General features: G+C 41.5%; 1 protein-coding gene across 2 annotated transcripts in view; it reads left to right on the top strand.

Moving 5' to 3' along the window:
* Positions 1 to 13,976, top strand: part of LOC126869195 (heterogeneous nuclear ribonucleoprotein L) — a 165,113-nt gene that overhangs the window by 18,453 nt on the left and 132,684 nt on the right. For both annotated transcript variants that reach the window (XM_050625422.1, XM_050625423.1), the window contains exons 2-3: positions 273 to 316; positions 2,599 to 2,668. In XM_050625422.1, coding sequence (XP_050481379.1) covers positions 273 to 316; positions 2,599 to 2,668 — 114 coding nt within the window. The remainder of the gene's footprint in view (positions 1 to 272; positions 317 to 2,598; positions 2,669 to 13,976) is intronic.

Below are 13,976 nucleotides of genomic sequence, written 5' to 3'. Positions count from 1 at the left end.
TTGTAGTAAATAGAGTCCTGATCCGTGTGTCATACACTATATACATATGTATATATAGAATTAAAGTAACATCACGTGTTCTTTTATTCATTTTTAAAAGCGAAATATTTCCATTTATGGTAGATGATTTCACATTTTTCTACAGTGCTATATATCGAAGAAAGGTAGGATATTTCCATCTATGGTAGATGGTCTAATATTTTTCCACAGCATCGTATGTAGTAAATACGTTGTCGGTATTTTGCTAAAACGTTTGATTACGTTTGTTTCAGAATCACGAGTATGGCGGGTATGGAGACGAACCACGACGTAAAAGGTACGTTACATAAAATTCATATTAATTGAACCTTGAAATTTCTGCTTTTTCATGATAACGTAGATGTTTCAAATGATCGGGGAATTTGCATTCGGATAAATGGATCAGAGTATAATCGTTTTGAACAATATCTTAATTACAATACCGCGTATATACACTCGTTCTCTTTGTCCTCATTCAACAATTGATCTCATAATGTAGCGTTGCGTTGACCCATTACCTTATCTAACAATCTGTTTTGTTCGAGAATAAGGTCCCACTATAGCGAAACTAGCACTCTAATTAAGAGCGTAGCGTAGAAAGACAATATCGTACGATATAGAAAAATGACAAAGTCGATCGGCCAGTCTAAGGTTGGAACAGAAGCGAAATATGATAAATTTTACTCACGACGAAGCAGGAGTTATTATTTTGTCGAAAGTTTCGAAATCGGTTCGTATGATTCATCGAGTCACATTGGACCGGGGCGAAACGGCAAAATGTGTCTCTTCGCCGAGTTCTCTCGTTAGAACATCTCATTGGCGAATGAAAGTTAACGCAAGTTCCATAGAGAGGCGAATATCGCTTGATAGCGAATTCTTGCCGCTCTGAATCACGCTTAACGCTCGAGTTAACTTCTTATTATTAGACTTGGCCCGTGTCGACGCATCGGATCCGTCTGAAATTTCGGTAACCGTCTGCAACGTTTTAATTAATTTCATCATACGCATCTTTTCGTCCTTATCACTGGTCCTTATCACAATTCCACGCTGGTCAGTCGTCGGTTTGTTCGTTTAAATCTTTGAGTATGTAGTAAGTCGAAACAAAAAGTGCTAGAAATACTTCGACGATAACATTGTGCGGATAATTTCGCATGGTCGCAACGATTAATTTACATCGACGGAGCTTCAACTAGGATAATACAAAGCAATTTATCGAATCGATACGAAGATAACTGTAGAAAAGCACGATAAACTTTTCTTTTTATCTTTTTTGTTTGGTTCTTTGATTTTAATGCTATTTTGTACTAAAAAGATTATGGAGAGAATAGAACAATTTTTACCAACGTGGGATTGATCGACGACGAACTGAATTTTCAAACTATTCTCCTTAAAAATGTAGATAATGTGATTCGTGTTATTTCCCTGCAGTTTTTCCATACTAAAAGTTCTTAATTCGTTGTATGCTTCTCACTCGGTATTGAACGTTTAGATTTTAGAACCTAGAACACATAAAGCGTCAAGTTTCGAATCACTTGTTATAAACGACGTGTAACTGTATAAACGAGCAAATTCGATCCACAATCGTTTTGTTTATGCTTAAACGTTTCACCTACGCGTAGTTATAAAAAGAGGTTCATGCATTTTTTCACGCAAACGAAGCTTTGCGTACATTTACATACTCCTAGAAGCGTTAAGGCCAGAATTATTATAGCGTTAGAATAGAAAGGAACGAGGACCAAGGGAACGAATCTATCCGATAGGACGACCAATTTTTTTACTCCGCGTTTTGTCGTCTCTTTTCTACGTTTGCGTTCTACTCGAAGGTTTTTCGAGGAACGAAGTTTAATCGTTTAGAGTAGAAGCAACAGATTCGCCAGAGAATTGGTCACTTTGAATTGCAGAACGGAAACACCAGAGATGTCTCCTCTCTCTCTCTCTCTCTCTCTCTCTCTCTCTCTCTCTCTGTTCTTTTTCTTCTCGTGGAAAAATGGATAGGTGGTTGAATTTCCAATTGGTTGCAAAGAGAGGCCAAAATGGGAGAGATAGAAGTGGAGAGAGAGAGAGAGAGAGAGAGAGAGAGAGAAAGGAAGAAGAGGGAATCTATTGATGTCAGGCATGAAAAATGTATAGCCAGCTATCCTTCAATAGCCGATTCCCCTTCGTTGTATCGCGCTGAATCTCGGAAGAAAATTACCGGATTGCGATTTTTCTTTCGTTTCTCTTTCCGGTTAATCGAATATTCGTGCTTGAATCCTTCGACACGCGCAACTTGTGATTTAATAAAAAAATTTCGCCAACTGTGCACCGGCTGATGCAATTTGACTTGAATTCAACGTGTCGAGCCCCTCACACCCTTCTTCATCTCTGGAAATGCGGAATTTTTCGTTGCTACCGTGACTCGCTAAGGGTTCGCGTGGCGCGATACAAAGCCGAGATATATCGAGTTAGCGTTTCCAACGATTAAATTGTTACCATTACTCAGCGAGTTTATCGTAAAGAAAAATTGCCACGTGTAGGTTTAACGATTAATAAAACACGTGGAACGAACGTTGATCGCACGTTGTGTTTTTTCTTTTTCAGAGAAGACAATAATAAACCGAACCACGTTCTCCTCTTTACAATTATCAACCCGGTCTACCCCATCACTGTGGTAAGTGTTTTTTTTAAAAAAAAGTTTCGTGTTATCTTTATACTCGATGGAGAAGATATACTAGCGAGGTTATAGATCGAAAGATTAATCGTCGATATTCCTTAAACACGTTTATTTAAAAATATCGTGAATTTTCTCGGTTGCGAAGGTTAATCGAGAATCGACGTATGAAATGCGCGTATCGCTTGAAAAATAGCACTTTGTATATTTCTATAATAGGATCTGCTTTCCAGATTGTATACTAGACGTCATTTATTAAACGTATGTACTATAAAGAATGAAATAATTATCAATAGACACGATCCTGATGAACATCTCGAGCATCTACGTCGATATATTTCACATTATTGTTTCAACTCTTGGAACATATAAACTTTAACATCTGGTCGATTTTACAACCTCGCTATATCTGCTCTATCGATGGTACTTACGCGTATAGACAGTATTTGTTCGATATACCTATAAATTCATACGCGGTGCCTTTGAACTTTCGAACATATTGTATTTTCTGTGCGTGATTCATCGACGCGAATGTTTGTAAATGCGATCATTGGATTCTGCGCGTATTTCGCATACGCCTGTTAAAACGGATCAAAAGGATGAGCAAGACGCTTGTTTCGATGACTCTTGACACGACCTACGCTGGACGATCGTGACCACTAGACAATTACGTTATCGATGACGTGCGAGAGAAAGAGTTGTAAAACAAAGATCGAAAGGGGAGAAACGATAGGGAGGGGGAAAGGTGAAGCTAAAGCAGAAATGGAAAAGTATTGGAAACGAATGGCAGGACAAAAGTTGTTGGCACAACGCGAGCACCATACGTTTCGCAGGCCGTCGCACTGCATTTTATTTCTGTTTTGCGCCAATAATAGATGAGCCCTGTCGCTGTTTCTGTCTCACGAATGGTCGATGCCTGTGCGATCTGGCATTGTTCGCACTCCATCCATTTACGAGTCTTCGCATAGCTCTCCGGTCACAATGCTTATTTTCTTTTCTTTTTTCTTCCTTTTACTTTTTGTCGTTATCTACACGGCAGACGCACTAATTAAAGAGTCTCCAAACCGAAAGCTTTTACGCGCCGCGTTCTCTTTGCAAAGCATCCTTCTCGTTTCCTTTTCGTTCACCGTCTCTTCGACGTTTCTACTTGTATTTCCGACACGGTCTATGTGTCTCGCTTGTTTCTCCTAGGATAACCAACAATTCTATTTCAATTATCCATAAACTATACGAGGAATGTTAGAAAGTCGATGCGATACTTCGATACTCGTGAAAACGAGTAACAAAGTCTCGGCCAACGAACCAGAAGCTACATCAATCAATTTCGTAAGTACGTAGAAAAGTACGGAAAAATGTGGCGAACATTGTTGCAAATAGTTGCTTTTCTAAACTTATCCTAGAACTTTCTGTCGTCTGTGTTATCTTCTTACTCGTCTTTAAATGAAACGCTCTGTATATTACACTTCTGCCTCTGACTTCTCGCATAAATATCCATCTTAAAATTATAATCTTGTCATATCTCGAACGGTCTAACCATAGACTCGACTCGCGTCGATTTATACGCACTTATGTAGTTCTATTATGGAGGCCAGGAAGGCGGTTGCCACGTAGGGTAGCTTTCTCTCCGCCACGAATCACCCTTTGTCATGATTCACAGCGATGTGATTTAATGACACGTAACGCGTAAGCGGAGAGACACGCGAGAGACACTCGTCGGAAGATATCAGACCGAACGGTTTCTCCAATATAAGTTTTCGGTTTCGTAATTTGATTAAAAACTTCGCCTCGAGGGAAAACATTGTCCATTGGCGAGAAACTAAAAGAGAGGAACGAAGTTCCTCGATTCTCCTCCGTACTCGTTATTTTTCCCACGTTGCTTCCGCTTTTCATAATCCCGCTTGAATACGAATTCGAACGAAGAAAGTTAGAGAGGATTTCATTTTTCATATCCTGGACGTTGGATAATAGGTATCTACGTATAAGTCTGTTGGAGAAGTAAAACGTTTAGGATCGTTTATTAAAATCTTCCTCGGCGTTTCGTTGGACCGAGTCAGCAATACGGAAAAGCAACAGCACGGAGCAGCTTTCGAAAGCTGATATCTATAACGTTGAAATATTATAGCATTTCGCGATATCTTATCGATATTTTCTCAAGGTGTAGCTCGAACGTCGAACCGTTCGATTTCTTGCATTTGGTTTAACCGAGATATGCAAATTGTTCTCGATGACGTGGAAACTTTTGGCGGTCGGTTCGGAGCTGATAAACGTCATGTTCGAAACGAAGCTCGATAGGTTGCCTTCTAAACATCTCTGGTTTCACGAGTTTGTAGCAATTTGCTCTATTTCGTTGTTAGTCGCATGATTCGATAAACAAGCTCGTATCGTACGAAAGAAAACTTACAGAGAAGCGAATACATTGCGCCTGCAAGCCACGTTCTATTCATCACTGTAACGCGAGGAATTTATTGGAACTGGGATATAATGCACGCTAAATGTTCGCCTTTAAGTCTGTTGCACACTTGGGCGCACGTGTGTCGGCTCTGCGCAAACACCAGGCGTTTGTCGGATAGTGCACTTGGAATTTCTCGGTGTGCTCACGCGACGACTCACCTCGTATTTTCGGCACAATTAGAACGAATAAGCCGATACATCATCGTATTTGCGCGGAATTTAGCTAAACGCTCGGAATTTGGCTGAGTTGCGTGTTAAGCCTATTACACGCTCGACGGATGTAACGGACGAGTAAAATGAATCAACCGGATAATATATGCGTTTCACGCTCTTGAACGTATACGTAACTTTTTAGAGCTCGCTGTAGAGAGGTCTAGGTGACAAATTTTGAAGGCACGTATGGAATAAGCCGTTGCCAGGTTTTCGCCGTCGCTCAAAAGAACGACACCATCAATCACGCGGCTCACGGTGCGTGTATACGAATCGAATACAAATTCGCGAACGTGCGTTCGAGATAATATACGAGGCCGATTTCCCGAGTACGTATCTAGTCGCGTACAGTAGCGTCCATGGTTGAGCGAGTTTCTAAATTAATACATTCGACGGTAGCAGGAGTTAATACAGCAACTTTAAGCTCAAATCTTTAAATTCTACTTCTTCGATCTAAATTTACAAATTTCAAGCTTTCAAATTCAAATTTTTAACGCTGTCTGCTGTAATAATATCGATACGTTATTGTATATCACAAATAGATTTATGCGACCGTCGCTGCAATTTCAGATTCCTATCTTCCGACTATATACATTTTCTATACAACTACATACGAAATTTTCGAGCAAGTAAACTTCATTAACTTGACCAATTTTACTATCCTGTCGCGTCGTGCAGACTATTATAACGTCTGGATATACTACGTGCACACATACCTTGTACTTTATACGTGGCATCAAGTAGGCGGAAAAGCAGCCTACCGGTCGTTGTACATAGCCATGAATTTTCGCGCGCTTTAATTCTGGCCATAATTCATCCACCGGCCCCTGTTAGAGTCAGCGGATTAAGATTAACACCTTTGCCGTCTAGTACCAGCTACTCTCGCCTTTTTGCTCTCTTTTTTTTTTCTCTTCCCTCCCTCTTTCTATAGCGTGCTTTTATTTCAAATACCGAACTACGTTACTTCGAGCTGGTTTAGAATGTTATTTTAGAGTGACGGCGCTTCGTCGAATTTATACGCGGCTGTTTGCTGCTCGCGCATCACCGATATCTCCCTGGATAGGTCCAATGAAAATATTTTAATTGGCGGAGCCACGATCCACCGTCGCTTGGCTAAATATGAGTTTGTCGATAAAATCCGCGTTTCTCCACTAACTATACTCTAAACCGTGCTACAGGGAAGAAACGATAAGATCTTTCTCGAGAAAACCTCATTCGCAACCGCCGTATTTTAACGTTGACCGATCGCGACACGGTATCTAATAACAGCCATTGGCTATCGTCGCCCTATTTGTTACAGAGATCCATTCAATGAGCTGTAGCATCCTAACTGCGGCTATATACATTTTCTCGTGCGTTAAGTTACGTCAGGTTAGCTATATTACCCGAATCGTTAAATTCGTTCTCCGCAACGTTCAATTTATCCCGCCATAATTTGCGTCGCGAAATGAAGTTTCAAGCGGGGAACCGGCCGGTATATCCGAAGTTGCGGGCCTCTACTTCGTGCCAAAGTGACACGAAGCTAGAATTATATTCCCATACGCGGTGGCAAGACGTTCTACGCGGTTTTCGTACTGTAGATTGTGCGAGCATCTGGTACAACCGGCTGACGTGTTTTAATGTCTACGACCTACTTCCACCTTTGCCTGCTCACCTTTTGGGAGAAAGGTGATCGTACAGAATGCCATTTCTTTCGCGTTTACCGCCGATTTCTAACTAACGACTGAAACTACTAAGACTCGTTGGCATCTGACGATATAGGAACTACGTCGTTTCCTGTCTCATCGAAAACCATCGAGTTTCGCTGCTGAAACGTCGCGTTAAAATAAAAAAAAGGAAAAGAACCCTGGGAAAGGGACGTGGAATAAAATTCGAATCACTAACGGCCCTTTGACGTTCGTTTCGACTATGTTGGATGGTAGCCTTATAATACAGTTTTATAATGGTGTTTTGATTTTGGTTGAAATGGAACTAACCGCGTGTTATGGTGCCATTTCCCATTTCACGTTTATTAGGAAATTCAAAATCTTTTATTCAAACATGGCGCGTTTTAATAGCGTATTCCACTCTTCCTTTCCTGTGAATTTTACTCTTTCCTGTGAAAAAGGGTTTCTTTTATTTATGCGAAGAGTAAAATGCAATGTTTATAAAAGGTATTTGCATACCATTGTATCTACTATAGTATTTACGTACCATCTAATTAGGTTCTAGTACATTAAGTTTCGTCTCATCTAGTAGTAACGTTGTATGACATAAAGACTTACTATGTTCTGCGTAGGATTCATGAAAAAAAAATGAAGAAAAAAAAGAGAACACTGTATGCCATCAAATTAATATCAGCGTCACTCTGCATATCGGACTGCCTCCATGGTCACTAAAAAAACGACATTTAGCCAGAACAAGGAATGTTTTATTTCCGAGCAAACAGTTTATCTCTGGTCTCGTTTTGAACGGTTTGTATTTTATCGAAATTAATCGCGTGTAGGTCTCGATCGCTGGGTAAACTGCAGGTAATACGATTGAACGAACATCGTTAGGCTAGCTTGTGACGCGAATCGATGACAATTTTTTTTTTTACGCGAACGTGTCACAGTGGCGTTTGAACCATGCAATCTCTATTTACGCACAATGGAAAATGTCGGAAAATTGGTGAGAGAGCAAACACACGCGCGGTCGGAGAGCTTGCAGCGAATATACGAGGTTGTTAAAAAATTTCTGCGGATATTGCAATACGTCATTGCGTCGTTTCTACGTCGAATCGCATTCACCCTCGACCCTTAAAACGGTCGTTCGATCTTTAATATTTCTGCCGCATCTCAGCAGAGAGATGGCGAAGCAACGCTGGTTTTTTAGTTTATTGCCCGACATTGTTTTACTCCGGCGGTGAAAATCTGTTCCCTCATGGTGAAAAAGAGTAATTCCCTTGGCCCCACGTAAAATGAAAAGGGATTAAAGTGTTTTTGCTTACGCTCCACGTAGATTCCTTCCTCTTCTTTTCGTACAGTTTGCCGAAAATGGAACTTGTTGGATGCTGCGTGATGTATTTCTTTTCACGATTTCAATTACGACCGTTCATTGTCGTGGACGTTTCAAACTGCTCGTAAAGAATTAACAAAGACGCGTGCACTCGCGATTTATAGAAACCGTGTTGACGCGATGTTTCGTTCAATCTCGCGATAAAATCGTTTACCACGGTTCAACAAAATTCAACTGGTGATTTACGAGAAGCTGTATGTCTATTTGATTCTTTCAATGGAAACTGAAGTATAGCTTAAATGTGACAGATAATGAAAAACAAACACGATTAGAGGATTTTTCCGGTAGAAAAATTGTGGATATCAACGTTAATCAAGATTACACGTTGTTTAATTTGTCTGAAGTTTACTCGCGGACTAACGGACTAAACCGAACGCAGAAAATCTCCCCCGTTACGTTTTACAAACGACCGCCTTGTATCTCCGCCAGCCTGGAAAATAATTAAACGCGTGCAATTAAACCAGATGCATGGCGTAATGCAAACTCGAAGATAAAGGAAAGCTCGCGATAGCGGACAAGAACACGAAACTTTTGCCGTTGGATTAAATGGCCTCTTCCGTTTACTAAGTTTACTTTCGTGTTCTCCCAACTTTTGTCGTTTTTTCTCTTCCGGCACTCTTTTTTACATTTTTTTTTTATCTCGATGACCAGTCGTCCGAAATAAGCTTCAGCAGCTCAAGTTTTAGCAACGCTCGGTAAGAGACCCGAAGCGATTTGTTCTGGCGAGAACATTTTCTACAATTTGAATAGAAATCCACGAGTGTGATCCGGTTACTGGTTCGAACGTGTAACCTTATCGGCTCGTTTCACCGCTCGTTCTAGAGTTGCTCGAGCACGATCGAGAACTTATAGAGTCGAACTATACACCGTTAGCGAGCTTGGCTCGCATTTAACCGACTCTGCCCTCTTTGGTCTTGTGGTTTCCGATGTTTGCGCAACTTTCCATTCGCGGGCGTACAGTCTAGGATGACGCGAAAGAAAGATCTGCTTGTTGTTCGACTTGGAGCTCCTTGAAACGCGATGTTTGATAGAATAGAAATAACAGACGAGTTATATACGCATCCTGTCGACTCGATTTGAGCTCCACGAGATCGAACTCCTTCATCGGCGATGAGAATTGTTTTTCTCCTTAATCGAAGTCACTCGTGAGGATACTGCGATAATGTGTTTCCATTCATAGCACGTGCTAACATATATATACGTAGACAATTATAGAAAACAAAAGGTTCACGTAGCGACACTTATGGAATTAATAAAATGGGTACGTCCAACGCGGGTAGTGCCGTACCACGTAGCATTTATTATCCTTTTTCGTAAAGGTTTCAAAATGATAATTTCATTGCACGAAAATAAATATAAAGTAGGGCTCCATTTATTCAAACGGAATTTTAGTTAACAGCCAATTAATCGGTCAGATCCGTTTATCTGAACGTGCAGTCTTATTACGTGAACGACTATTAGTAGACGGAGGAAAGCGACTGTAATTTTTATTATTTAAATCGAAATGCATGGAAATTGTAGTTTTTTTTACAGAAATCTCGATTAAACTCGCGAAAGGATTAACATTGGTGGTTATACGCTACGCTTTTCCGTGGTAAGAACGCGTAGAATCGCAGGAAAGGGTCGTGCGTTTACAGACGTACGCACAGGGACGACTGGATTCTATCAGAAAGCTTTGGAATCGTTGAAAAATCCTGTTCAATAAAAATCGACTATACACGGTCGATTGCAATTTAAAAGGGCGCACCGTATTGTGGAGGATCGAGAGCGTTCTCGTGGACTTTCAAAGAATCGAACTTTTGAGGACAGACTTCGGCAGCACTTTAAGAATGTTCGGAGCAAATAGAAAAAGAAAGAAGGCTTCCGATGTTAGGTACTTCTGCTTCCTTTACTCCCACTTGTTTTCTACTTATAAGCTACTTCCTGAAGGGCGATTCTTTTATCTGGCAAACTTATAACGCGGCCATATCGCGCAGTATTTTAGGCAACGGAAAGAAAGTCGTATTATACGTATATATTCCTCTGCACATATATATATATTCAGCTATTTACAACGATGACCCTATTACGGTGTATATCTGCTGGAAATGCTCTTAACGTAGAAATTATTGCAAAATAATTTATGCGTCTTTAGTTAATGTGATCATTTCTTTTTAAACGATTCTTCTGTTTGGATAGTTGGGACAACGAACGAATAATTCATCGTAATAAAATTGAAATCTCAAACGGAACTTAAATTTTGGAAACGCTCAATTAACTCGACTAATGAATCCTAGCCAATTTCCAGATCGAGTCGAGTAAACTATACATGATTCCAAATTATACCGGTTGTACCCGATTGCACACGCGTTTACGATTAAGATGGATCATCGTTCGGACATGTGACCGCCCACATGGTGCACAGATCCGTGGGTATCGAGACGTTCTCGGAAGGAGCGGCCGTACAATCGTAATGATAGACGACCAAGAACCGAGTGGCGCTTTGGTCTTGGTGTCGCGTAGGCAGGAAGATAATTAGGGAAGCTTGGCATAGAAGCGCCCATACCCATCGTAGCTCGAAACATCACACGATAAATTGTCGCACGGATGAAATAAACGAAAGTCCCTGGAAATAATGAAAATGGGGTACGAGCACGCCTTTTGACGGGTACGAATTTACTGCACGGACGATAATGAATTTCCGCGATTGCCTTTGGCCTCTCTCTCCTCCTATTTGCATCAACGCGACGATTTCCATCAAAGCGCGGCATATTTATGCGCGATGTCGTTGTCATTCTTACTTTTTTCGCTTCTTGTCGCCAACTGCGGTTTTCATTCGTTGCAACAAGGCCAAATAGCTTGCGCTAATGCACCGGCATGACGATGGAATTTTTCCTGCCTAATTACACGTTGTTCCTCGATCGAACCTAGCAAATACACGGTACTTGTCGGCACACGCGTCTTCGCGCGATAACATTCAATGACGATCAGTCACGCGAATCGTTTGCGTCGCGGAACATTTGTCTCGTGACCACGGTGACAGCGAGCGTGGAGGGCAAGGTCGTATTGTCAATCGAATACAAATCAGCATCTCGTATCGGAATCGAGAGTCGATCGAATCGCGTTGTTCAACCTCGCTATCTTTCTCTCTCTATCCGACGAATTCGAATTAAGGGGAGAATTATTTCGGAATCGATCGTAATTGATACACGAGATGGAGTGGCGTTGCACGTCAGCGAGAGAGTATTTCGTCCCGCGTATTCCGCCGGCAGCTTTCCAATGTAATAATCGCCGCACGACGGTCTCCGTGAAATCGATTAAAAGTAAACCGAGTGCCGTGCACTCGGAGGCATCGAGCGTGACATTAATGGTTCACGTCCGATGCCTGGCATTGTTACCTCTGTTCCAGCTGGTCGAGCATTTTGATTAATGTTCCCGCGGACGTATCGTAATATTCCACGGGAAGATTCTTCGCATTAGTCGACTCTGGACTATTGGCTCGTTAAGCAACAGCAGGGAGGGACGAGGATGTAGTTTCCTGGTATGCGATCGATTTTTCCCGCAACTCTGACGAAGAACGTGTCGCGGACAATGTTTTTCGAAAAATTTGGAATAGGTACGATCGGCAGGATATAACGACGACGATAGGTCAGCTAAAATAGTATCGGAATATCTCCGTTTGTATATTGTCGAGGACGTTGGAAAGCGGTCCACGAAGGATATCGACATTTTTTGAACTGCGAAACCAATAACACGAGGGACGATCAGAGGGCACTTATATTTTGGTCGTGTACGAATGAATACTACGAGACGATGATTTGAAATAAATATTTACGAGACGGTACACAGGAACTGAATGAGTTGTAATTAAAGCTTGAATTTCACGTGATTCATCTGTTTTGAATTTTGCCTAACGCGTACCGTGTCCTTTATCGATCAATACGACGAACTATTGGCGTATTTTTGAAAGAAATATTGTGTTGGCGCTGGTACGTTATCGTGAAACTGCAATTATCGACTTAAAGGCCTGACGATATTTATTGTACATCCGATTATCTGCACGAACTGTTGATCAAAGCATAACGCTATCAAGTAACAAAACAAGCAGCAACAACGACAGGGAAAGAGTAAAATCTGACTCTCGTGAAACGCAATAAAAACGGGAATCCGGTGTCGCGTTACGATTTCAGTTTCAGGAAGCGCGGAAATTTTTCTCTGCTTCTTCCTCTGCACATTCTCGCGCACACACTCGATAGCGTTCCATTTTAACGACTCTCCAGCAGTGACCGTGGTAGGGTGTGGTTGAAGTAGTCGGGAAAAGTGGTAGGCCGTGTTTGAATCCATCAAGCTGTGCTCTTTTTCCGGCTCTAGTCGATAATCGATAGAATCCACCCTCTTCCACCCCCATCGCCCACGCTCTTTTCTCTTCGACTGTCTTTCGTTACACACCTCGAGGCGAATGGGTGTGGAGAGGCAGAGATCTGCCCACACACGTAAACTCCGACATCCGTGGGTGCACCCTTTTCTTCGTGAATCGGCCGAAACGAGCGGATCGTCGTAAATCGAGAGTTTACGGCGAGCTTGTTGCGACCATCGCATCGTCGTAACATCGTATCGCACCTCCCCTTTCCATTTCCTTTCTTCTTTTTTCTTTTTTTTACGAGAATGAACGCACGATTTCGTGTCGTTGAATTATCCCTCAAAATTCTGATTCATCGTGAGTAACGCGATTCTTCTTGCTCTCGGTTAAAATCCATCCCGGTTGTGCACGTCTCTCCTTTGCTTTTCTTCGTAAACATACTTGACGTAAATTCAACTTTTACCGTTATTTTCTAGTGACACGATATCGAGTGCAAAGTAAAATTTGTTGGTGTTTTCCAATAAACGTAAAGAGTATGGGATATACTTGTGACTAGGCACGTAAGATACAAAAATATCGAAAAAATACCGTTACATTATTTACCGAGTAAAACAGGTTTCCACTTAAATTCTATTTTATTAATTGTATTAGGAAAAATATGAATTCGCATAAGCACGGCCGATAGTATACCAAAAGTACGTTTACTTCTTTCGGAAGATAAAAAAATCGGTATACTATTGGAACAAGGAAATAACAGTCTCTACGTCTCCCATCCCTTTTTTTTTATCTCTCCTAGTGGAGAGCTTTCTTCTCGTCCCTTGAAGAGGGGACTTCTTCTAAAGAGGAAACATCGGTTGATTTATGTCGGCGAACTCACTTGCGTGGTTCGTGTTATCCGAACTGTCGTATCGATTAGCTTCTAGCACTTTCTTTTCCTTGACACGGGGCGAATTTGTACTCGTCAAAATTCGATTTCGAATTGGTGGAGCACCGACGTGGTGGCCGGCAACGTAGAATCACAGATCTGTCACCGAAATAGATCGCCAATGAGAGTGTGGTGGGGATAGTTGACACCGTGCCATAAATATTGATTTTTCCGCATAGCGGGCCGAAAGTTCGTGGCGTATAATAGTGGAAATTCTTGAACGTGCACACCGAGAGGATAGGAAGAACGAGGGACGACTTCGCCACGGAGAAGACTACCTTTAGGAAGATATATAATCGTTTGAAATTTAGGAGACGCTCGTGTTGTGACAGCACCGACCGAAATCA

The sequence above is a fragment of the Bombus huntii genome, chromosome 9 (assembly GCF_024542735.1).
Source record: "Bombus huntii isolate Logan2020A chromosome 9, iyBomHunt1.1, whole genome shotgun sequence".
NCBI lineage: Eukaryota > Metazoa > Arthropoda > Insecta > Hymenoptera > Apidae > Bombus > Bombus huntii.
Note: the sequence above shows the minus strand (reverse complement) of the source record. Positions and strands in the feature narration are given on the sequence as shown.